Below are 26,558 nucleotides of genomic sequence, written 5' to 3' on the forward strand. Positions count from 1 at the left end.
ATAATGGCCGAACCTGAAGAATTGGTTATTAATAAAATAAAGTCAAAATTGTAGCTATAGGTCTATTTAATAAATTCCAAGGGAATCTGACGGAAAAAAATCCGCCGCCCTAATATCCCAACGACGAAAAATAGTACGGTATCTCCTTTCCTTTTACAGTGCGCTTGCAAAAGGCACTAATTATGGTAAGAGAGGCAATTGTTCCCCCTAGATATTTTGTCAACCTCTCCTAACTTAAAAAAAATACATTTGGGGGTGTTTTCTTTGAAAAATAACCTTTTATGGTACTTTCACTGAAAAAAATAACTCCACTCCTTAGTTTGAAAAATACGCTCCCCCCCTACATTTTTATGAATTGGCACCACTGGTACCTACCATCACTAACGACCTATCGGTGTACACCAAATGATTAAGTGCGGATCCCTTGATCATGACTACAATGTACATTCTTTTTCTTTCAAGGTTTTTAAATATCAAAAGAAAAGAAGCTATAAAGAAGAATAAGCTGCATATTCAAAGTCCAAATATGGGAACAACATGAAGTATAAAACCTAAGAAAGAACAAAAAACTTACACTTCCATGTGATGCCTTCCATATTTTCGGTGCATATTTTGCAAGTTTAGTTTCCGGTTCCAAAAATAGATATTCGCCGTCTAGTAGGAAGGCCAATCCGAAGAGGTCATAGCTTACCATGCCTAGCGTACCAAGATGTCGAACGATAGCTGACAGAAGATCCCTAACCTTGGCCTTCGCCTGCAAAGATATACATACAGGTAAATACAGAAATAAATCAACACATTATAACAACAGAGTTATAATGGACACTAAATGTAACCTCATACAATTAAAAAAACAAAAAAACATAGGGACAAAATAGCGAGTTTATCGACGGACCATTAGTAGCACACAAACAAAAGACAATGTAAATCGACAAGAGTGTTAAATCTTTCATACCTATGAAACGAAAATTCTCTCGTCTAACAATCCCATGTTATATAGCGTGCTTAAATATTCAAATTTGTCAACTAATTTGTTTTATTAGATTCTAGCCTTCCATCAAATATCAAAAAAAGATTTTTCTTGGTACTTGTATGATATACCCCCTAGCTAATATTCTTCTAATATGTATCTCTGACGCTCAATCCTAATGAAATATACCAAAGCCAGATAAAAATATAACACTTTAGAAACAAATTTGGGCTATATATTTGCACATTAGGGTGGGGGGGAGCATAGCGGGTCTACATGCCTAATGTGTTGGGTACAATTATTCTGCATATTATGTAGTAAGGATTGTTTTCTAACTTCACACTGTCCAAATACTTTACCACCCCTCTTAATGTGCGAATACATAGCCCATATTATATATTTTCCATCTATTCTGTCACTTCTCTTTGTCTTGATATACATATACGTATATATATATCATATACACACACACACACACACACACACACACACACACATATATATATATATATATATATATATATATATATATATATATATATATATATATATATATATATATATATATATATATATATATATATATATATATATATATATATATATATATATATATATATATATATATTAAAAAATGGTTGGGAACCAATGCCCTAGTTCCAAGATTTACAGCTATATTATCAGCCTCGCTACTTCATTCGTCTTCTGTTTTGACTTGTTAGGGGCTGTCCGCAGTAACAAGGATATACAGTACAAAATTTTTATTTTGAACATTGATTAGATAACAATTTCACGGTGCTACTTTGAGGAGCAAGAATCCCCAAAGCCTGCCTTATTGATTCACTTATTAGTTAACTATTTTACAGCAACAAGAACATAAAGCTCAGAACAAAATAAAACCCGAAAGTTGGAAAACATAATGCATAAGAATGATCACATAAAACCATATTAAGAAGAACCATAAATTTTTATTAGCCATTTTTTCCTTTTGGAAACACTCATATAAGTTGATATCTCACTCTAGATTGCTCTCCGCAGAAACTTGCTTGTTAAGACATTATTTTATGGGTGGAACATGGTTACAAGCATGCATAATTCGTAGGGTATGGAGAGAGAATCAGTCAACAAGTCCCAAAACCCCTCTCTCGAAAAAATCGGAAAATAAGAATTCAATAATATTCTGTTTGGCATTGTCAGACCCCCCCCCCCCAACTTAAATATTGACTGTGTGTACCTTTGGCTACAAGAATAAATGCTCATTCCAAATTCTATGTGAGTGTCAAGACGTTTTACCCGGAGGGTCCGAACAATAGATGGTCCTAACTATGTGCATCGATAGCTGTACTCGGAGAAAATTAGGATATGGAAAGAGAAAGTTCTTAAAAATATGAGACCCCCGTGCTCGCAAACCCGGTCCCGAGGATCCGAAGACCGGGACCGGGACCCGGTCCCGGTCCCGAGAAGCCCTAATTAGCTTTTATTCCTGATGTGTGTTCAGGGAAAATAAGGGTACGGAAAGGGGGAAATCCTTAAAAAACTAACTCTTGTACTAAAAAAACTTCAAATAAACTATTTTTTTAAATGTTATTTTTCAAACGGTTCGTGGTAACTTATTTTTGTTCTCAGTTCAGGATCGTTAAAGTTATTATGTAAGCTACCAAAATATTGTTAGTATCTGAGCAATAATTTAAGTTTTTCAAATCAAACTAGAAAAATACCTTGGAATGTTAAGATCCGTTGCATTTGTTGTTAGGCTCTAACTGCCCGACGCGAGATTTAATGTGTATTTCCAAACAAAAAAATTCAATTTTTTTTTCAAACAGTTCGTGGTAATGAACTGTAAGAGACTTTTTGGTTCTCAATATTAAAAAAAAAATGTACACCTTTTTACCCACACAACATTTTAGATACCCCTTCTCAGTTACCGGTACTAAGTAAACTATAGCTAAAATATAAATAAAACTGCCAGTCCTAGAGTTAAAGGGTGGTTTTTATTTTTTTTTTTTGGCTGGCCGTGTACCCCCTAAAATTTTTGCGTACTCCCAAGGGGTACGCGTACCACAATTTGAGAATCACTGGTCTAGAGAATAAACCGGTCACCAGGTGGGATTTTCCGTGGAGGTGTGGCAGGATTTCCTGGCATTATTTAGAAAAGGATCAGAAATTAAATTAAAGAAAAAACAAGTTTTTCAAGTGAAAGTAAGGGGCAACATTAAAACTTAAACCGAACAGAAATTATTACGTATGTGAGGGGGTTGCTCCTCCTTAACACATCGCTCTTTACGCTAAAGTTTGAATTCTGTCCCAATTCTTTAAGAATGGCTCCTGAAACACTATAGTCTTTTAATTAGAACAACAAGAATATACCTCCCTCCTCATATACGTAATAATTTCTGCTCTTTTTAATGTTGCTCCTTACTTTCAGTTGAAAAATCTTGATTTTTTCATTTATTTGCTAAAGGGACCAACTTTTCATCACAGCTTTAGGTTCCGAGACGACATTAAGAAACTCAAACATCCCTTTATTCTTGGCTGCTATAACCTTCCCTAAACTTTTTTTCCTTTTGTCAAGAGTAATGAGTGATCTTGGTTGCAATGAGAGCCACCAAGAGTCGAGCCCAGCTCTAGGGAAAAACCCAAAACAAAACTAACGAAAAAAAAATAGTGGTAAATATCTACTTCAAATGCAAATATAAAAATCCTTTTCTGTTCTAGGAGTCGTATACAGCTTAAGCCACAGACAACGTCGTTCAGTCTTAAGCTCAGAAAGTATGGGTTTATGCTTCTTTTGAAGATGGACGAATAAGTTTGGGAATTTTCGACGAAACTCCCAAAACTTTCCCTGGTCTCGGAGGAAGGTAATTTATCACACCCTATCGCATTTAATGAATATTAGTCCTCGTGTGTAGGCTAGAGAGAATAGACTAAAAAACTTAAAAGGAAAAAATAACACCATGACAAAAAAGGGTACATACTAATTACCCAACGTCGATGAACCAGCAGGAGACCCTATCGTAGTTAAATTTTTGCCTCTAAATTTATGAAAATTGGCACTAATTCCAAGCAGTAGCCTTATCGTGCTTCTAGGACGAGTTTTTACACCACTGATTCCATTTTGGAATCGTCGGAATGCTGTTTTAACCTGAGTCTTTTGTAAAACGTCATTCATCCAAGAATCTAGGAGTGGAGTTGGAAACTATTTCCTATTCATACAGATTTAAAAAAAAGGTGTGATGCTTTCGTGAATCTAGTCTCCTTGAAGCTCAACAGGTTGTGTTAACTAGAGAGGAACATGTTGGTTTTACAAGGTGTGCAAATGACGCATCTATACTCATATGAAGGCACACACACACAGGGGAGAGGGAGTGAGCCCATAGCCCCTTCCAAATCTCAAGACGTGAAAGCTGCAAAAAATGTAAAGCTTCCCAAAGAATCATATTTTCATGAAGTTAGTAAAGATCACAAACGCCAACAGTAAACATCTCCCTTAGTGAAGACAAGATTAATAAAAAAATAATCTGGTGTCCTTTCTTTTCTAAAATCCGAGATTTAGTATATTTTATCATTTTTGAACATTAGTCGCCTCAGGTTCTGCTTCTCCTCAACCCTAAACAAACACCCAGCTGAAATAAATGATGCCAATTTACGAAATGTATTTTTCAAAACCTAAGGGCGTGTGTGTGTATTTTTTTCAATTTATTCTATAAAATTACTAAGAAGAGTATTTTCCCGTGAATCAAACCGACTCCAATTAAAGAAAACGCGAATCAGAAGTATGAGCTGGATGTATCAAAAATTTAGGAGTTGGAGTCGCTTTCATGAATTAGTTTGGAGCCGTCCTAACCGAGTGGTTAGTGATCCAGACTTGAAATCCTGAGGTCAGGGGTTCAAGTCCTGCTGTCACTGGTTATTTGGTTTGAAATGGGATTATTGGTGGGACTCTGTAATCTCAGCCGGATTCGACCCGGCTCTTAATGGGTACTTGGAGAAAACTGGGGGTGAAAATACGGGAAGCGTCGGATGATTTACCCCCAATCACGCATTACAATCCCGGCCGAAAGCTTCCAATCAGGAGATCGGTAACAGCCCAACGCAAACACTGTCAGCGTGCTTTTTTTTTTTTTTTTTTTTTTTTTTTTTTTTTAGTGTACCTAAAATTTAGGAGTTGAAGTGGTTTTCATGAACTTAAAAACTTAAGGAGTCAGGTATTTCTCACCAATTAGTTTCGGCAGGTTTAGTCGGGTTAGGCCTCGAACAAAATCTAGAATTCAGAGCCAGTTTTTTTTAAATCGGCCAATTGAAAATAAGCTTCAAACAGAAGTATAAGAGTTTGGTATGTATTAAGCTTTGGAGGGACAGAGTTGATATCATAAACGGACAAATTTTAGATGTTGCAAAGAGCTCTCCTTTAAGATTTGATAGGCCGAGCCTAGTTTGGTCCCAAAACTTCTGGACGATGAGAGTCCTAAAATTTAGATGTTGGAATCAGTGTCATAAACTCAAAATTTTGGGAGTAAAATAATACTCTCCAACCACTCACCTTGACTTGGTTTGAATCTGTTCCAAAAGTTGAGTCTAACTTGCTTTCAAAAATTCTAGGAGTAAAGTCAAAGCCTGCAGCCAAATTTTTTTTTCCAGTAGTGTGGGAAGCCCAGTAACAATAAACAAAATGGAAATTTGAATAAGAAGTCCTCAGAAATCCATGAAAATATTGAATTTCGGAAGTCCATGCACCCTCCCATGGGTACATGGACCCCCGAAATTCACCCGTGGACCACTGACTTCGATATTTTCGATTTGACAAAACCTTAATTGGGATATATTTAAATTCAGCATCGAATAGGATCTTGCTGTGATAATCTCCTAATGTCTTCAGTGAGCCCTTAAAATGTTTTTTGCTTTCCTGAAACATTTGAAAATTCCAAATACGTGACCTTCTGACTTTAATAGACTGCTACCAATATTTCCTAATACGGTTTCAGATCAGTGGTTCCCAGTCAGTTTCGTGCCATGCCCCTTCAAGGCATTTCTACCATCATGATGCCCCCTCGTGACATTTAATTTTTTTTCAAAATTTTATATGTTTTCACCTGAAGGAAGCTTAAAAGGTCATTGGTATTTGGTACACCAACTTGGTAATTTGTTTTTTAGGTCGTCCTATAGGCACATTTTATGCTAATGAAAAATAGTCTGCATAGAACGCCTTTTATACAATGAATGACTTATTGTAAAAAAATCTTTTTGGTACTCCTGTATTAAACGTACTCTTTTATATACTGCTAGTTTGGTTAATGCAAATGAAATAAAATAGGGTGAATATATAATAGTTTAGAAACAAATTTGGGCTATATATTTGCACATTAGAGGGGGGGTGTTAGTAAAGCATAGCATATATTATTCCGTAACCTAACCTAACCTAGATACCTCCCGCCCCCTAAACCCCAATAAAACAACAGTTTAAATATCATATACGCAATGAAAACCACGCTATACATTGTATTACTCTATAGCGGTGTCTTGAATTAACCCGTCAAAAACGGGTTTCTCGTGACTGGTTTCCATTGCAGTATATAAAAGAGCACGTTTAATACAGGAGTACCATCTTTTTTGTTCTTTAAATGCATAAAAATGTGTCGTCATTCATATGATATTTTTTTTTTCAGAATTAAGCCTGCAAAGTATAGTCAGCCACAGGGTGCATGTCCTGCCCATGACCCACCAGAATATTGCCATGCTGGGAATCATGGCTTTAGGTTCACAGCCACAAAACAAAGGAAGAAAATTCTTCAGATTTCTTCCATATTTAAGTTCTCTAAATAAACTAAATACAGTATTTCTTAACCAAAATTTTGAGGATTGAGTCCCACAACTTCCGACATCAGAAACAATTTTAAAATCATTTTTGTCATTAAATAGTCAAAAAAGGGGATTTTTTAATAGTTTTGGAGATGTTTAATAGAGAAAAAAATTCTTCAGATTTCTTCCACATTTAAGTTCTCTAAAATAAACTACATACAGTATTTCTTAAGCAAAATTTTGAGGATTGAGTCCCACAACTTCCGACATCAGAAACAATTTAAAATCATTTTTGTCATTAAATAGTCAAAAAAGGTGATTTTTAACAGAGTTTTGAAATCTTGAGTAAAGGGGTGAGATGTGAACCATGGTTGAGCATGAAGGGCAGAAAAATCACATGCATACACAATTTTTATATACAATTTTGACAACTAACCTCTACAACAAAGAACAGAGTCTCTCCAGTAAGGAGACGCACAGCAACATATTTTCTGGCAGAAGGCAGTGGCTGAACGCATGTTTGAACCGGATCGCTAGCGGCTGGCCGCATACTATAAAGACATCTGCAACACTTCTGAAAAAGGTAAATATTTTCCAATCAAGAACAGCTTATACTTAAAAATCAAAAGTACAGTGTTGAAAAAAATGTCTTCAAAACTAAAAAGATGTTAAATTAGGGTATCCTAGAAGAACAAAAATCATTTACGGTACACGAATAAAAAACAACATGAAGCCCCTTGAATAAAGTTATTCAAATAATTTTATCCTCAAAATAAAATTAGAAAACCCTTTTTTTTCGGGGTATAATTAAAAAAGAAGAAGTAGCTTGAATAAAGTTGTTGACCTATAGAGGAAAAAACGACGCCCCCATAAGGAAATTTGGGACATAAGCGTTTGTTCTCGATTGTTTGAATATATAGACCTAAAAGCTGAGGCAAGAAAGCATCAGTTCCCACCTACTCCAAAGAAATTATGATCTCCCTCCCTAATGCCTCAAAGCTATTGAATCCGTATCCAACGACCGTCCAGGAAACAAAATGTACGTCAGACAATGTTGAGCAATTACTATGTTTGGCTATAAGACATGATGTTAATACATTTTTTGACGGCTCAAGCAAATTTGGATTCTTTCAAGACAAGGGAGAATACCTATATCTGGTAGTGCTACAAATACCAGATAGAAAATTACTTTGTTAATTGTGTCGTGGGGAATAAGCTTGATTTAACAAAGCATCATCACTCATCATAAATTAAAGTCAAAGGGTAATTAAGGTAAATTCCTACTAACAGGCTTTCAGAAACAGGATATCTACCTGTATGAAATAGTAAATTTATGTTAGCTATGAATTACATTATATTCTTGAGAATAATATGGGCAACAGTTCGTTCTTTAATATAAAGTATCTAGTATATGAAAATTCAGTTCTTTTGTAAAAATATAGATTTTGTTTAAATGTTGTTTTTTTTGGAAATTACAAAAGCACGTAGATGTGACAAATTCCTGATGTCATAATAACATGAGCTACTATAGTGTTATAGAAAAATGCAGTTTTTCGTAAAAAATCGACTACCCTATATTAAAAAAAAATTAATTACAAAAGGGACTAGACGTGGCAATTTCCTTTAAAATAAGCCATTAAACAGCTCTCTACGATATTCCAGTGCCCCGCTATCTGAAGAAAAGAAAAAAAGAGAGAAAAAAAACGGTGCCGTATGTGCGGAATTTGGTGGTTTCAGTCCACTTCTTGATTTTCAAGCCAATATATTTTCCTTGTTGTTCAAATCAAGGGACGGTAAGTTACATATTTAGGGGTTTCGAACAAGGCGGCTCTAATAGGGTACTTCTTGTTTCGATTTGACTGTGTTTTTAGAAGTTACGGGTTATTGTAGTTTTTCCTATGGGTCATAATCGTATCTTACTAGGTTGGTAGCTACCGCCGCAACCCGGATCGAATTTCCCAGTCTGTTTTTAAATCAGATTCTTGTCATTATCCTTAAAAACAGTTTAGTGCGTTATGACTTTGATAGGACATCTACCCAGTAAGACTTTAATGTGAACTTTCACTTATTCTTTCCATTTCCAAACCGTGTTATCGCAAAAAAAGGAAGAATGAGATATTTCAGAGACGTGGCTTTACAGGGATAAAAAACGTTACAAGCAGCTATCAAACTAAATCATGAAAGTTACAATGAGCTTTTAATAATGCTTAGAATTTTGTTAAAATCTAGTTATAAACTAATGAATTTTTTCAATACAAAAATTACTTTCTTCTTACACCTGCATCAAGTGGTAAAAGGAGAAACATCCATCCAAGGATTGGTTCAAACACCGGCACATATGAAGGAATTTATGCTGGGATAGCTATTGCTTGAAAATACGGCACTTGTGTCTTAAAGCCACCACACTCATGTTCTGGGTCTGACAGAACCGGTTTCTCTCTGTATTTCAGTATATACTCGGTGATAATCATGTTATCGTCAGAAAGTGTATATACAATACAATGTAGGTATATTTTAATTAAATATTTTGGTACTTTCTTGCTACATAGTACACACTCAAGAATTGAAGCTAGGTTAATCATAATGAAATATACCAAAATGTGGTGAAAATATTATACTTTAGTAACACAATTATGGAAATTACAACAAAGAATTATGGAAGGGGGGCCGCCCAGACCACATTTTATTAAATACGTAATCTAGAAATACTTAATTAAATACGTAATCTAGAAATACCTGACCTAACCAAAATACCAATTAAATATTTAATTAAAATATAGCTACAAAGTAGTTTTTCACCGGTCCGAAGCTAATTGTCTGGTAAAAAGACCATGAAAACCGGTTATTGTTTCATGTTCACCAACTTCACGTCTTGAGTGTGGTGGCTATAAGACACAAGTACCGAAAATATTAAACAACATGAACTAGTTATTATACTTACAATAAATTGCAGTGTCAGAGGCCTGATCTCAGAAACCCTCACCCCCTCCCCAACATACCTGCCTATTGGAAGGGCTTCTTCCAGAAAACCTTTCGATGAAAATCTACCCCCCCCCCCCTACAAAAAAAGTTGACTAGAAATATCTACATTTTTAGCCGGTCAAATAAAGAACCAACAGAAGGGGGGAAATATCCCGGAAAGAACAAGAATGAACCCTTGGGAATTACACCCACAGAAGATTGCAGACGGAAACCAAAGACAGCGTTTTGGAGGTAGAGCTGAGTCCAAGGACCAAAGCACATACTTTCGAGGTGGGAATTAAGAAATACCATCCATAGTTGGAATAATATCGTCAAAACACCATAAACAAGCAAATTCTGTGAAAAAAAAAACTAGGAACAAATTGTAGAAGCTCTAATATTTCGAGGAGGACAAATCCAAAGTCCAGTCTCTAAAACAAATATATTGTAGAATACCAAATAATAGAATGGTGTTGCTTCTTACTGCAAACCATTGAAGCAAACTGAAGAACAAAACCTTGTCTAGTTAATATCGTTCTTGCCACACCAGCCTTTTCTCTTTTTTTTGCACCAGCATAAATACCTCCCAAAAAAAAAACTTTGAAAACCAACTTAAAAATAAGTTGTATTTTTTATTGTTTTTAGGCGTTTACACCCCCCCCCCCCCCCGCGGAAAATACTTCCCCGGAAAATGCCCCCCGCGGAAAACACCCCCCGTGGAAAATAAGGCTTTTTAAATTTGAGAATTTCATTTTAGTTTTATTTTTTTAATTTCCGCAGGGGGATGGAATTTTTGTACTTGTGTATTATGCGCTACTCACTCAAGTCTACGCTGTGTAAAATTCGAGAACACACCGGTTTTTTAGTTAGTTTCTTCGTTACTTTAGAAATAAATTTGGGCTATAGATTTGCTCATAAGAGGGGAGGGGTAAAGTATAACGGGACAGAATATATTGGAAATATATAATTTGGGCTATATATTTACACATAAGAGGGGGGGGGGTAAAGTATTCTGAGAATTTGAAGTCAGAAAACAATTTTTTCTAGGTATAAGGCCAATAAAAAATTACAGAAGAATAGCGACGTATTTGGAAATTTTGTTAATTAATTAATTTAAAAAAAAAAAAAATAAATAAATAAAAAAAAGTCTAAGTAAATGTAATGTTTCATTTGAGTGTTTTTTCCAAGTGTTAAATACTTTTTTTTTTCAATGACCATTTCTCCAAGAATTAAGTAGGCTACTATTATTAGGTTAATGTAGTGTTTTATTTAAGTGTTTTATGATAATCGCTTATCGAAGTTTATGTTATTTGTGCCTTTCATTTATGTTATTTGAATATCTTAAAGCCGTATATTTGGCTTTAAAATGCACTTATCTATCTATCAAACAATTCGTGGTAACGAACGGTAAGTAAGGAACGACCCGGCTCAATGGTAACCGAATCTGTAGAAAACGGAATTTTGATACCAATAGAGACATAAAAAAAATCAGATTTTAATACTGATTACGAATATATAAGTTTCATCAAGTTTAGTTCTACCTATCAAAAGTTACGCGCCTGAGAAAATTTGGCTGATTTTCGAAAAAAGGGGGAAAGACGCCCTAAAAGCTATAGAACCTTAATGAAAATCACACCATCATATTCAGCGCATCAGAGAACCCTACTGCGGAGGTTTCAAGCTCCTATCTACAAAAATGTGGAATTTTGCATTTTTGCCAGAAGAAAGATCACGGATGCGTGTTTATTTGTTTGTTTGTTTGTTTTTTTCCAGGGGTGATCGTATTGACCCAGTGGTCCTAGAATATCGTGGATTATTCACGGAAATTAAAAGTTCTAGTGCCCTTTTTAAGTGACCAAAAAAAATGGAGGGCAACTAGGCCCCCTCTCACGCTCATTTTTTTCCCAAAGTCACCCGATCAAAATTTTGAGATAGCCATTTTGTTCAGCATGGTGAAAATATGATAAATATGTCTTTTAGGATGACTTAATCGCCCGAAGTCCCCAGGGGGAGGGCTGAAAGTTCTGAATTTTACCCAATGTTAAAATATAATATTGGTTCTTGGGAAGTATACATATGTTTTCAGCGGGGATTTTTTCTGATAGTGGGGGGGGGGAGTGGATGGGGGGGTATATGGGAGGATCTTACCATGAAGGAAGTGTTAATGGGAGAAGATACATTGCTATAAAGGGGGCACCGGATTTCCCAGCATTTTTAAAATAAAGATCAGAAATTATATATAAAAAAACAAGTTTTTTAACTGAAGTAAGGAGCAACATCAAAACTTAAAACGACAGAAAACATTACGTATATGATTGGGTTCATCCCCTAGTCAATACCTCGCTCTTTAAGCCAAAGATTATTTAGTACTTTCATAAGAGCTATTTATTCTAATTAACGGCATTTGTGATTAAGGGGTTATTTTCAAAGAATTGGAACAGAATTCGAACTTTAGCTTAAAGAGCGAGGTATTGACTAGGGGGCGAACCGTCTAATTTACGCATTAAAAATAAAAAAGTATAGAGGTTCGTTACGTAAGATAATTCCTAAGTCACGTAAATTTATTACTAATAAAAACGTTAGTAAATAAAATTAAACAGGTTTCGAGAAAGCCATTTAACCAAATAAAAAGTAAAATTAATATTCAAATTTTTTTTAATTATTCATGTACGGTGAGCCAAAATCAAAGCCTGCATTAATTCAAAAACGTTCAAAAATTATATTAAAAAAGAACAAGTTTTTTAAACTGAAATTAAGGAACTACGTCAAAACTTGAAACGAACAGATATTATTCCGTGTGTAAAAGGAGCTGTCCCCTCCTCAGCGTCTCGCTCTTTACGCTAAAGGTTGACTTTCTCACAAGTCTATTTTTTTTAAACAATAAAAAACTTTACCGTAAAGAGCGAGACTTTGAAGAGGGGACCCCTTTCATATACGGAATAATTTCTGTTCGTTTTAAGTTTTAACGTCGTTCCTTACTTTCAGTTAAAAAAAACTTCTTTTTTTTATTTAATCTATCTAATATGCAGAATAATTGTACCAAACACATTTTGCATGCAGAACCGCTTTACTTTACCCCCCCCCCCAAATGTGCAAACCTATAGCCCAAATTTATTTCTAAAGTAACGAAGAAACTAACGATAAAAAACGATGTGTTCTCGAATTTTACACAGCGTAAACTTGAGTGAGTGGCGCATAATACACAAGTACCAAAATTTCTTTCCCCAACGGAAATTAATGAAATAAAACTCAAATAAAATTCTAAAATTTGGAAAGCCTCCATGGGGGTATTTTCCAGGGTATTTTTTTCCGCAGGGGGGGGGGGGGTATTTTCCGGGTGGGAATTCCCGGGGGGGGGGTAAGCGCCGGCCACCTGTTTTTTTTTCTTTAGTGTTTTGGCTCAGGAAAAATCTGACTTCTTGTCAAATAGGTCCGAAGTCCAGTCACTTAGAAAGAAAAATTATAAATCCCAGCCCAAGAATTTAATTTTATCAGTTTTTACCCTATACCTGTCAGTGGCATCAAATCACAAAAATATAAGTGGTAAATTTATATTTCAAATCTAGGTGGGTATACTTGGTACTTATGTGTTATATAATACAGACTCGAGAAGCAAGGCCGTACCCAGGGGGGATAGGGGATTTTAACCCCCCCCCCCCACCGAGATATTTTTCTGACACGTTAATACGTAACAAATATGGATATAAAAAATTTTTTTATGCGTTTTTTGAGTTTTTTGTGTAACCCCCTCCCCCCCCCGAAAAAATGTGAGCAATCCCCCCCCCCCCAAAAAAAAATCCTGGATAAGGCCTTGTCGAGAAGTGAAGCTTGGTGAATGCTAATGAAATAAAACAAAATATGATGAAAATACAATACTTTAGTAACAAAATTATGAAAACTACAACAAATAATTATGGAGGGGGGCCGCCCAGAAGACATTATATTAAATACGTAACCTAAACTAACCAAACGTAACTAAAATACCAACTAAATATTCAATTAAAATATAGCTATAATGTAGTTTCCGAATGAAAGATCTCCCACCGAGTTTCCCACCGTACCGAAGCTAATTGTCTGGTATAAACACCGTGAAAACCGGGTATTGTCTCATATTCGCAATACAGTTCTCGAGTGTGTATTATATAACACATAACTACCGTATTTTTTTCCATTTTTCCCGATGAAAATACCAAAACAAGGCATTCTTCAATATATTAAAAATTTGTTTTTCATAATCTAGGTGGAGCGAATCCCCTCCACCTCTTAAATTGACGCCACTGATACCCGTGACTTATATTTGCACCATGGGTCATACATTATTTCAAACATGCAGAGACAAGTGCGAAGGATACTCCTTTATTACTGACGGGCTATCCAAGAGTTACAAACCCTGTCAACAGTGTTCATTTGACGACAACACGAAAAGTGAACCATCAAATCTGTAGTAGATAAACAGAAAGGTGATAAAAATTTTACGAGCTATAGTTGTCGTTAGAATTTTTCATGGCTTATCTAGCAAATAAGATTTCATTACAACGTTTTGAAAAGGGCATTTAAATAAAGCCAATGAACAAAGGGGATTTTTAAATTGCTTGATAGAAATTTGGAATGGTGCCAAACATTTAAATAGCTATTCAATCCCAGTATAATGTTCTAACTTTGACAGTAAGTATATGACAAGGCGAAGAAATACGACGTAGGTAATATTCAAAAGACACTTATCGTTGACATAGGCTAGTAGTCTACTCATTAATATTGCCGGTTATGCTAATTTTTCTGTGCAACAATATAGAAAAGGACACAGTCAGTCACCAGAACTATCACTGCAAACGGAGACCCAAGAATATAGACGTTTTGATTGGTTAGAACGAACCCTTTTCACCAATCAAAACTTTACTTTTGCTAGTATATGTTGATATTTCTGACGATCGAAAAGACCCTAACGACAAAACCGTAGTCAAATGTTCTAAAGCAACAACTGAATTACTTATTGTCGGAAATTACATATGCCTACAGGTTTGTCATTGTTGTAGAAGAATTTTTTCAAGAGCATATTTTTATGCTATTCATAAATAACCGGGCGGGTTATCTAACATTCGTTCTGCAATTGAACTGCAATGAGTTTTATAACTATCTTTTTTGTTTCTCCAGAAATTTTGGGCAGTCGGACTACAGGCAAATGCTTGAAAAATTTTAAAAATGATTAAGTTTGACAGTTGGACCAGGGTTTCCACTTTTATTTATTGAAGGCCCCAAACTTGGATTCGGAAATTGCAAAAAAAAACTTTGGTACTGTTGCATTAGCTGGTACACACGCAAGAAGTGAAGTTTGATTAATGTTAATGAAATAAAACAAAATAGGAGGAAAATATAATAGCTTAAAAACAAACTTCGGCTATATATTTGCACATTAGGGGGGGGGGGGGTAAAGCATAGCATATATTAAATATGTAACTCAAACTAACGTAGGTACCTTTTTTCCCCCAAAACCCCAAAAAACAATAGTTTAAATATTGTAAACGCAGTGACAAACCACGCTTTGCGATCCATTTATATAATGACAGATACCCGTTTGACTGGTTTCCTTTAGCATTTTCCTATAGAGTATATAGCGTGTGTACCAGCCAATGCAACAGTACCAAATCTTTTTGACTAAAGAAAATCTCCAAATAAATCCCTCTATTTTATAGCTGAAAAACGATGGATATTATTTGTCCTAATTGGAAAAATTCTATTTTTATAAGTAGCCTGCTCATTAACATATTATCAACCTGGGCATTATTAATCAAATCATTATTGGACAGTCTTGTTGGGGTGTTCCCTTCTTAACTAGCTTCATTAATTTGCTAAGTTATCGGTTTACTAAATTTGACTTTGCTCGTTTCAAAGTTTACCATTTTTAAATTCATTTTAGCCTCACCTGGCTTGTAAAAGGTTAGTATGACAAATCTATGCATAAAAAGTATACAAAATCATAAAAAATTAGATACAACTATAAGAGCATAGAAAATTAGATAAAACTATAAAAGATACAAGTGTAGCCTATATAGTATTAGTGTAAAAAATATAAAAATATTAAGTATATAAAAGGATAAAAAAGAGGGCGGTAGTGGCAGATCCAGGGGGCGTCGCCCTAACGTAGTCTAAAATAGTGTAACTGACTTAATTAACTCAAGATTGCGTCAATTAAACTTGCTCCAAACGCAAGTTTATCGGATCAACCTATTTTGCACTCCCCCCCCCAAAAAAAAAATAAAATCCTGGATCCGCTCCTGGAGGGCGTTATGGGAGAAATAACTTGAAGAATGTTAAAACTCTAAGAAACATTAGCCAAAAACCAGTGAAAATTGGATTATATAATAAGCAACTATAAAAAGAAAGTTTATAGAACTTATGCTGATAAGAATTAGAAAAGAAACTTTTTGTTATTACAGTTAGTCTAGAAGGGGAATGCTGGAACAAGATTACCTTTCCTTGTATATGAATTATAACTAGGACAACAGAAAATGCAATTTATTTTTTTTTATCAGGCGAATGAAGTGCCCAAAAACGAATAAATCCCTCAAACAGGAAACCCTAAGTAAAACAAACGCTTTGATAACCAGAGCAACAACACCTCAAACAGATTGGATAGCGATAACTCAATAAAAAATGAATACAGAATTAAAATTTACTTTTTCAGAAAAAATGGAAAATAAATCTATCTATCTATCTATCTAGATGATCATTAAACATATTCCAGGATGCACTGTTTCAACTAAGGCGACATTCCCCAAATGAAACAACACATTTTTCGGGAAAAAAAACACAAATTGACGACTAAGAAACAGGTGTGATTTACTTACTTTTGGAACTTAGGCCCAGTTCACTAAGGGATATTGTTCAGCCTACGCAACTTTTAGGAAATTAACAACCACAAATAACGAACAGTGAAACGTACAAATACGAATAGTAAATATTTTGTAATTTACAGCTTTAGAAATTAAAACCTTGACACAAAAGACAAAACGAATTTGGAAATATTATCAGGATGTCATGGGTGTCGAAATTGTTTTTAATCCTAAGGGTTATTCAAGCTTCTGCTAACCAACTTCGTAAAATCTTTATTATTTTACTTATTTTTCTCCTCTTGTTCGTCATTTTTTTCTTATTTTTTCCTTTTTTGCCAATTCTTCTTTTTTTCATTTCTTAAAAATAATTGCATCCGTCGGACTTCGTAAACTGGTCAATAGAAAAGGTCAAAAATTAGAAATACGGATATCGTGACTTCAACTGAGGTAAACCAATTTCGCTCGAGGTTAAATCACGGCAATTTGAAATCCTTTCCGCTTCTATCTAACTAAGGTTGTTGATTAATAACAAGACTTTCAGCCTTTACCGTCAAACTTCCCAATTTACATCAGATATACCCCACAATTAACAGCATGAACAGGTCTAGGCCTACTATACGGCTTTCTCCTTCTCCGTAGACCACTGCCAAAAAACCCTAAGAAAACACAAACTTGTTCAAGAGCCTAAGGTCGAGCATACAGTAATTAGCTAAGGAATTAATTAAGTACAATTAATTAAGTACAACCAGGCTTTTGGCGATGGGTCTCTCATGCCTTACGTCATTGTTCGTCGTCATCCAATAAACAAAAGAATAGCAATGGTGTTTAAATTGGATTATTTGAAAAAAACTACGTTTTCTAAAGAGTTAAAGAGGCTGAGTTACAAGGTTGAACCTTGAAACGTACAGGGATTAGGAGGCACAGTTGGGGGGCTGCCGCCCCCCAAACCCCCCGCTTTTTGCAGCCTTTAAATAAAAAAAAAATCCCTGTGCCTCCTAATCCCTGTACGTTTTAAGGTTCGACCTTGTAACTCAGCCTCTTTAACTCTTTAGAAAACGTAGTTTTTCAAAAAATTTTTGCACGTTTTTGTACAGTTTATAACTTGTGACTCAGCCTCTTTAACAGCCCCCCAACTGTGCCTCCTAATCCCTGTACGCTTAAAGGGTTGACCTTGTAACTCAGCCTCTTTAACTCTTTAGAAAACGTAATTTTTTTCAAATAATTTAAAAAAGAAACTGAGTTTCTTTTTTAAACTTTAAATTCAGTACATAAAAAATTTCCTCGGACGGTGAATCAAACCCGGGTTTTCCGCCTGACAGTCAGGAGTCACGACCGCTGCACTAAAGAGACACAATTGTTATTGTTTTTTAGTAAGGGGAATATATTTTTGACGCAAGCAAATCCCCACAAAACTTGATAATTGGTTTTTGGAAAACAGGGAAGGAGTGATCAGATTGAGCTGAAATTTCGAGGATAAGCTCCCAGGCCCCAGGAAAGCTTATCCTCTAAATTTCAGCCCGATCAGACAACGTTAAAGGGGGGTTGTGGTGGGAAAAATTAACATGGGCTATTATACGAAAACGAGGTTTTTCGTAAATGTAAATTCGGGGGATAATTTTTTAGGTCTGAAAATATCACAAAGCCCTAACAGATCGAATTCTGATTCGAATGAGTCCTCATTCACCCGGATCAGTTGCCAACTGTGGCCTGTGGGCGTGGATAAAAAAAAAGAGAGAAATGAATTTTAAGTGGGTATATTTGGTTTTTTGAAAACAGGGAAAGAGTGATCGGATTGAGCTGGAATTTCGAGGATAAGCTCCCGGGCCCTAGGAAAGCTTAACCTCTAAATTTCAGTCCAATCAGACAACGTTAAAGGGGTCTGTGGTGGGAGGGTCGAAACTTCCGGCCAAGTTTACCCCATGAAGATAAAGTCGGAGGAGGATGAAATTTTGCACGTTTCTTAGTTTGAGCTTGGGCTACAAAATGCGATCACCGCCGTCTCTCTGCAACCTCTAGGACCTGAAAACGCTTAACATTGTGGTGGGTCGCCTCTTTATAGAGGCACAAGTGTGCCTCCTTGATATTCATGCCGGTTACAACCCAAATGAAAAAAAAGAACCAAGAATTACATTTGCACGGAACGATTAGTAAGGTACCAATGCAAGCTCATAACAGCTCTAGGTCGTCAAAAGGCGATACACGTATGAATGGTACTCGTCCATCCACCCAGTTAAAGACCCGATCAGTTTAAACCTATACCAAAGTCCAGCCCCGGACGCCCGAATTTTCTCTTTAACTCTTAGGCCCAACCACAGTTTATGTAATTATCCAGTAAGTTTACCGCAGATGATTTCTGGCTCTTCATTCTTGGTGCGAACAAAAAGCTCCTCCCGCTTATTTGTGCACTTATTGGTTGAGCCGGCCAAGTGGTTTTGTTAGTACTTGTTCCGTAGGTAATTATTCTTTGTCTACCCGCGAAAAGATCTAATGTCGCTTGTGTTTATAGGTTCTCTGGAGCACTCGCACCTCGGTCCGGGTTTTTATAATGGGTGAGATAGGAAAAGATCATACTGCTAATTATATAAACTGTGGGCCCAACGCCCACGGGGCACCTGTTTTGGAACTAGAATTGCTAATCTATTGCGCACGCAACTGTTTTATGACCATGGCCTTGAAGTAGAGTGGGGGCCCACCCACGAGACAACCCAGATGAGACTGGTTTCCAATCAGTCTAAAACCGGTTCCGTATGAGCCTCCGGCCCTGGTCACAGTTGCGTTTCAGAGTGTTGTCCCACACATTTTCGAGCTACCGCGGTGATATTGTCCAATTCTTTTGGCTCTCAATATGTCAGACAGGGAATTAAACGTGAAATTCGTAGACGTGGAGAAGGATGAAGAGCTGTACGGACGTACAATCCTTGTCAACTCCAGGTAAGATTCAACCAGTTTCAAGACTCAACAACTAAGATTCAAGATTCAACCTTTCTGAAAACGATAAGCATTATAAGCATATTAGTTTTTCTTTTCTTTAGAGCCAATTTGTCAGTATCGTATTCAGTGTCACTTGTCAAGTCGCTTCGAATACCCGTAGTTTAGACGTCGTCACCATCTTTTGGCTTAGCTATTTGGGTCTCAGTTGGGCGAAAACAACCAGTGTCGATGGGTGCCCACTTTCCGTTACCTGGTGTCCATCCCAGAGCACCATTTTTTCGCCTTTTTTTCGCCTCATGGCGGTTCTAGGTGTTTACCCCCCCCCCCCCCCCCGTGGAAAATAGGGTTTTTCAAATTGAAAAGGTTATTTGAGTTTTTTTCTTAGGTTCGTTGAGAAGTGCAAAGCAAAGTGAAAAAAAAGGAATTTACACACCATAAGTATCTTAAAAACTTATCCCAAAATAAGTATTCTAAAATCCATTTTTGTTGAAAAACCTCCATTTGAACTACTGCGACTTTTGGCAGTAGCGGGTACCAAATAACAAAAAGAATAAGAAAACAATTTAGGCGAAAAGTCATCAAAATTAAGCTAAAAACATATGGCACCAAAGATTTCAAGAAGGTTTAGCTTTCCTTTGAAACCATAGTTGGCTTTGCAGATTATGTTCTGGTCTTGAGAAGCTGTGGGGGTCGTCAGCCCTACTCAAGATAATTTACCCCCACCTCAGCACCAATAATAAAGGTGTAGACTAAAAATATATCCCTTCTAGCTCATCCACACCTTTACCTCAAGATCGCAGAAACTTCAGAGTGTGCTCATTAGATCAGAAATTGAGAGTCCTAGTCCTTTTTTAAAGACCAGAGGGATTTAAGACAAACCAGCCGCGTGGGGGTAGAATTTTCCAGAGGGGGGGGGGGGGGTTAAACGGGGGCCAAGGGTGCCACGCATGGCACCCTTCACGCCGTCTGGTGTACATCATTTTGAAAGTGATCCTTTGCCTTGGGCTTCAGTAATTCTACATCATCTTTTCAAAATCCGTCTTAAGTTATAGGACTCTACATTAAAAAAAAAAAAAAAAATTATCCAAGGGGTCGCCACCTTTCCACCACCTAGTTTATAGCTTAGAGAGCCACGTGTACCACCCAGTTCCACCCCACGTGATACAGTTTTGAAGCACGCAGCAGTTCCCGCAACGCTTGACAACGTTCCGCCACACTTGGCATGTGCCCCCTGGTGTACGTTATTTCTGAAAGTCGGCAGCCCGTCGCATTCATCAAATGTTCCATGACTACTTTTATTAAACTATATGTTTCATTTTCAACACTTTAAAAACGATTTACTATTTTCACCAGCATGTAGTAAAAATGAACCAATGAATTTTACTAATTATTATAGAAAAATACCTTTTTTTAGGGCAGTTACTAGACTTTTGGAGATTATTCGAGAAATATCTAGGTTTGTAATAGTAGTCTTACAAAATACTAAGATATTGTAAAATGCCACTTTTACCAAACTGTACTTAAAATTTGCATTATTTACTAAGCAGTTTGATCTAAATTTAACATTTTTTTCACATTTTATTTTAGATCGGTACTAAATTTACAAAAAAAGATTCGCTGTAAATTTACCAAATTTAAATTACAAAGTAAACTTAGTAAATTTCCTAATCTTGATTTCTACGGTCCCTTCATTGTGGCAAATCTGTTCTATAAGGTTGGTAGATCTTGTTAGTAAATTTCCAAAAAATAAGTGCAAGGTAATTAACCTTTTTTGTAAAACTACTTTAAAAACGTACAGAGCGTTCTAAAATATTTTGTCTTTATGTTTGTATCGAACAGTTCGTGGTAACGAACTGTAAGTAAGGAGCGACCCGGCTCAATGGTAACCGAAACTCTAGAAAACAGGTTTTTGATACCAATAGATACATCAAAAGAATCAGATTTCAATGCTGATTTCAAATATATAAGTTTAATCAAGTTTAGTGCTACCCTTCAAAAGTTACGTGCCTGAGAAAATTTGGCTGATTTTCAAAAAAAGGGGGAAAGACCCCCTAAAAGTTACAGAACCTTAATGAAAATCACACCATCATGTTCAGCGTATCAGAGAACCCTACTGTAGAGGTTTCAAGCTCCTATCTGCAAAAATGTGGAATTTTGCATTTTTTGCCAGAAGAAAGATGCGTGTTTATTTGTTTTTTTTTCCCAGGGGTTATCGTATCGACCCAGTGGTCCTAGAATATCGTGGGAGGGCTCATTGGAACAAAGATTAAAAGTTCTAGTGCCCTTATTAAGTGACCAAAAATGGAGGGCAACTAGGCCACCTCCCATGCCTATTTTTTCCCCAAAGTTATTCGATCAATATTGTGAGATAGCCATTTTGTTCAGCATGGTCGAAAATGTGATAAATATGTCTTTTAGGATGACTTAATCCCCCGAAGTCCCCAGGGGGAGGGCTAAAAGTTATGGACTTTACCCAATGTTAACATATAGTATTGGTTATTGGGAAGTATAGAGAAGTTTTCAGGAGGGTTTGTTTCTGGTAGTGGGGGGGGGGGGGGTGGCGGGGGGGGTTATATGGGAGGATCTTTCCATGAAGGAAGTTTTCATGAGGGAAGGGAAATTGCCATGAAGGGGGCGCCGGACTTGCCAGCATTATTTATTGGTTATTGGGAAGTATACAGACATTTTCAGGAAGGATTTTTTTCTGGAGTGGGGGGGGGGGGCTAGTGGAGGGTGTTACTCTGGAGAATCTTTCCGTGGAAGATGTTTCCTTGGGGTAAGGGACATTTCTATGAAGGGGGCGCCGGATTTCCAAGCATTATTTAAAAAACGATCAGAAATTAAATAAAAAAAACAAGTTTTTTCAACTGAAAGTAAGAAGCAAAATTAGAACCTAAAACGAACAGAAATTATAACGTATATGAAGGGGTTCTCCCCGAAGTCAATACCTCGCTCTTTACGCTACAGTTTTTTTTAGTGCCTTCAAAAGAGCTATCTATTCTAATTAAACGGCCTTTGTGATTCAGGGGTTTGTGAATCAACATTTTTTTAACTTTTAACGTAAAGAGCGTGGTATTGACTAAGGGGAGAACCCCCTCATATACGTAATAACATATACGTAATAAAAACAAACAATAAAAAAAAACGATACGGCTCAATAGTAATCGAAACTTTTAAAAATGGAATTTTGATGTCAATAAATGTATCAAAAGAATGTGTTTATAATGCTGATTCTAAATATATAAATTTTATTAAGTTTAGTATTACTCATCAAAGGCTACGAGCCAGAGAAAATTTACCCGAAAGAGGGGGGAAACATCCCCTACAAGTGAAAGAATTTTAATGAAAATCACACCGTCAGATTCAGCGTATCAGAAAACCCTATTGCATAGGTTTCAAGTTCATATCTGCAAAAATCTGCAACATTGTATTTTTTGCCAGAAGAAAAATATACGAATACAGAAGTTAGTTACGTAAGTTAACTTGTAAATTACGTCATAACCAAATTCAGAGACATCCATTTAGCAAAAGAAAAGTAAAATTTTTATGCAAATTTTTTTTAATTATTCAATGACGGTGAGCCAAAATAAAAGCTGCATTAACTAAAAAACGATCAGAAATTAAATAAAAAAAAACAAGTTTTTTAAACTGAAAGTAAGGAGCGACATTAAAACTTAAAACGAACAGAAATTATTCCGTATATGAAAGGGGCTGTCCCCTCCTCAACGCCTCGCTCTTTACGCTAAAGTCTGACTCTGTCTCACAACTTTATTTTTTAAAACAATAAAAAACTTTAGCGTAAAGAGCAAGGCGTTGAGGAGGGGACAGCCCCTTTCATATACGGAATAATTTCTGTTCGTTTTAAGTTTTAATGTCGCTCCTTACTTTCAGTTTAAAAAACTCGTTTTTTAAAACTTATTGCACATAGCTTCACGCCTTGCAAATCAAGATAATTATGAACACAGAGAACGAGGAAACAAATGGTGGCTTGTGGCAGTCGGCGCATAACATGACTAATTTCCGTATGTTTGAAAGAGGTCCGTTTTTCAAATTGAGGCCCAAAACAGTTGCGGAGGCAACTACAAAGCAAACACTAGTATGAAAGAACCATCATGCTTCCTTAAATTACCCCAAAATAGCCGAGGAGTTTCTAAGACAAGACAACGTTAAAGGGGGTCCAAAGAACCGAACTCTATGGGTCACAATTTAATTTGATTTTGAAGTCAAATTCCTTGTCATTTCAGGGCGGTTGATCATTTAAATTAAGAATATTGACTCGGAATTCTATGCCTTTGAAATATTCAACACCAATTATCACTCGTGGAACATTGAGAACGAACTTCGATTGCTTAATTTTTGAAAGTACTACTGGGTCCCTAATTACTAGGTGCCAAGCGAGACCTGCTAAATTATTACTTTTTACTACTCCGAATATATTTAGAGGGACGTTTCCACACTATAACTAATTTGAAATTTGAGTCAAGTCGATAGAACAAAATACCAAGACAACTAGGAAGAATAATCCATCTGCGTGGCACATTACGTCTCCTCGAGGTTACGACTGCTACAGTTTCACAGGATAGGATTCGGCAAAATTCTGTCAAATCTAGGTCATACTCCGTCTTAAAAAAAAAAAATCTCACCTCCCTTAAGGTCTGTAAATTTTTCACCTATTGGGTAGACACTCGAGAAATACGCGGATGTTCCGTATTGTTCCAACGTTACTAGCGTCTTGGGAGCAATATTTCACTCCGGAGAAAGGAATGGACTTTTTGGGGGATGAAGCCAAAATTATAGGTACGTCAAGGCCGTTTTTAGGGGGTAGGTTATTTGCCCCCTCCCCCCAAAAAAATTGTCCGGTTCGTGAAAATGTTATACAAATGCATATAAGCAACTTTTTGACGTGTTTTTTTGCAAACCTCCTCAAGCAAAAATCTTGGATCCTGGAAAAAATCTTGAAGTGCATACAGGCGTGGCGCTTAGGGCAGCAGAGCATAGGATTTCTTCGGAGGGGAATATTACAGTAGACCTGGGATATTTTGGGATTTATATTTTGGGAGGAGGGGACTGGGGCTAAAAATATACCATCCTCCTACCTACATATGCAGACGCTTTGAAGTATACAGCATAGTAACAGATTAATGTAGTAAATCAGAAGAATAAACAAATAAAAGACAGACAGATGCAGCCGTCAACCGAAACAGGAAAAACTTTACAAAACTAATTTCAGCCTATACCCGTTCAGAATGAGACTCCAGATTTAAAAGCTAATTAACTTGCAGCGATGACATATTGCAGTCCTGAATTCAGACGGTCAGTCATGTCAACAAGTCCCTTCATAAATTCTCATGGGGTAATCAATCTTGGACACAGGTATAGATGATTCTCCCTACCCTAGGAAGCTAAACCTTCCTTTTGCACCTGCATCCATATTAAACATTGTTATGCATTCAAAGCATGATGTCCGAGCCACACTAGTCGATATAAACAGAATAATGTGCGATTCCAGTGCCAATAATGTGCTCAATGAGAAAATCACCATCTACGAGTTTGGCCTACTATAAGTAAGGAGCGATACGGCTAAATAGTAACCAAAACTCTAAAAAAATGGAATTTTGATACCGATATGTATATCAAAAGATTTGGCTTGTTATGTTGATTCCAAATATATAAAAATTATTAAGCCTAGTGTTAGCCATAAAAGGCTACGACCCTGAGAAAATTTGCCTGATTTTCAAAAAAGGGGGAAACGCCCCCTGAAAGTCAAAAGTTCTTAATGGAAATCACACCAGATTCATCATGTCCTTGGACCATACTGTAGAGGTTTCAACCTCCTATCTGGAAAAATGTGAAATTTTGTAATTTTTGCCAGAAAAATGATGCGTGTTTATTTATTTATTTTTTTTTTTGTTATTTTTTCCCATGAGTGATCGTACCAAACACCAGGAGACCGGGAGAACACCGGGAGAGGGCTCATTTCAACGAAAGTTAAAAGTTCTATTACCCTTTTTAAGTGACCAAAAAGATTGGAGGGCAACAAGCCCCCCTCCCACGCCCCATGTTTCCCAAAAAATTTCTGATCAAAATTTTGAGATGTCCATTTTGTTCAACATAGTTGAGAGGTCCCAAAACTATTTCTTTGGAGATAACACACATATAAAATGTGTCTATTGTTTATGTATAGTATCTGTTATTAGGAAGTAGACATATTTCGGGGGGGGGGGGATTTCGTTCTTGCGGTAGGTTATCACGGGGACAATTTTCCGTGGAGAGGGAAATTTCTGGGGTGAACTTTCAGGGGGAATTTTTTACAGGGGGAATTCGACAGAATTCCTATAAAAAATTATTTTTGTTTGTCTTACTTTTTCTTTTTTAACCAAATTTTGCATGCGGAGATGTTCAAGGGGATTTGTCCGGGGAAACTTTTCAGCGTCTTTCGATTTCCGTGAAAAAATTACCACGGAAGGGGGAATTTCTGGAGAGATCGGAAAAACATTAAGAACTTAAAATATTTTTCAAATGAAAACATCCTAAGGAGAATGTTTCAGGCTGAATCGTCTGCGAGAAAGTTTACGGATGGGGGTGGGGAATTTTCAGCGAGGATGGAATTGTCCTGAAGGAATTTTACGGAGAGGGTGCATTTTAAGTGGGAGGAACTTTTTTCGGAAGTTTCTCGTGAGAGGAGGGGGGGAGGTTCATGGAAGGTAGGCCAGATTTACCGAAATTTTTTGAAAAACACTCCGAAATTAAATGAAAAAAAAACAAGTTTTTTCAACCGAACTTAGGGAGCAACATTAAAACTCAAAACGAACAGAAACTATTCCGGATATGAATGGGTTCCCCCTCAATACCTTGCTCTTTATACGAGAGCTTGACTGTTCGTCACAATTTTTTAAGAACGATACCTGAAAAACAAGGGCCGAGTAATCAGAACAGGAAGCTTTTATAAAAGTGCTAAAAACATTAGCGTGAAGAGCAAGGTATTGAGGAGGGGGGGAATCCTTCATATATAGATTAATTTCAGTTCGTCTTGAATTTCAATGTTGCTTCTTACTTTCAGTTGAAAAAAC

The 26,558-nt window shown here is 36.4% G+C and overlaps 1 protein-coding gene across 4 annotated transcripts in view; it reads right to left on the bottom strand.

The window, feature by feature from the left end:
• ex (FERM domain containing expanded) overlaps positions 1 to 26,558 on the bottom strand; it is a 154,564-nt gene that overhangs the window by 98,361 nt on the left and 29,645 nt on the right. For all 4 annotated transcript variants that reach the window (XM_089099862.1, XM_089099867.1, XM_089099871.1 and 1 more), the window contains 2 exons: positions 7,203 to 7,340; positions 575 to 754 (listed from right to left, as the gene is read on the bottom strand). In XM_089099862.1, the coding sequence (XP_088955988.1) occupies positions 575 to 754; positions 7,203 to 7,340 (318 nt within the window). The remainder of the gene's footprint in view (positions 1 to 574; positions 755 to 7,202; positions 7,341 to 26,558) is intronic.

Source organism: Artemia sp. Qi Xiang Cuo, chromosome 2, assembly GCF_049724085.1.
Source record: "Artemia sp. Qi Xiang Cuo chromosome 2, ASM4972408v1, whole genome shotgun sequence".
NCBI lineage: Eukaryota > Metazoa > Arthropoda > Branchiopoda > Anostraca > Artemiidae > Artemia > Artemia sp. Qi Xiang Cuo.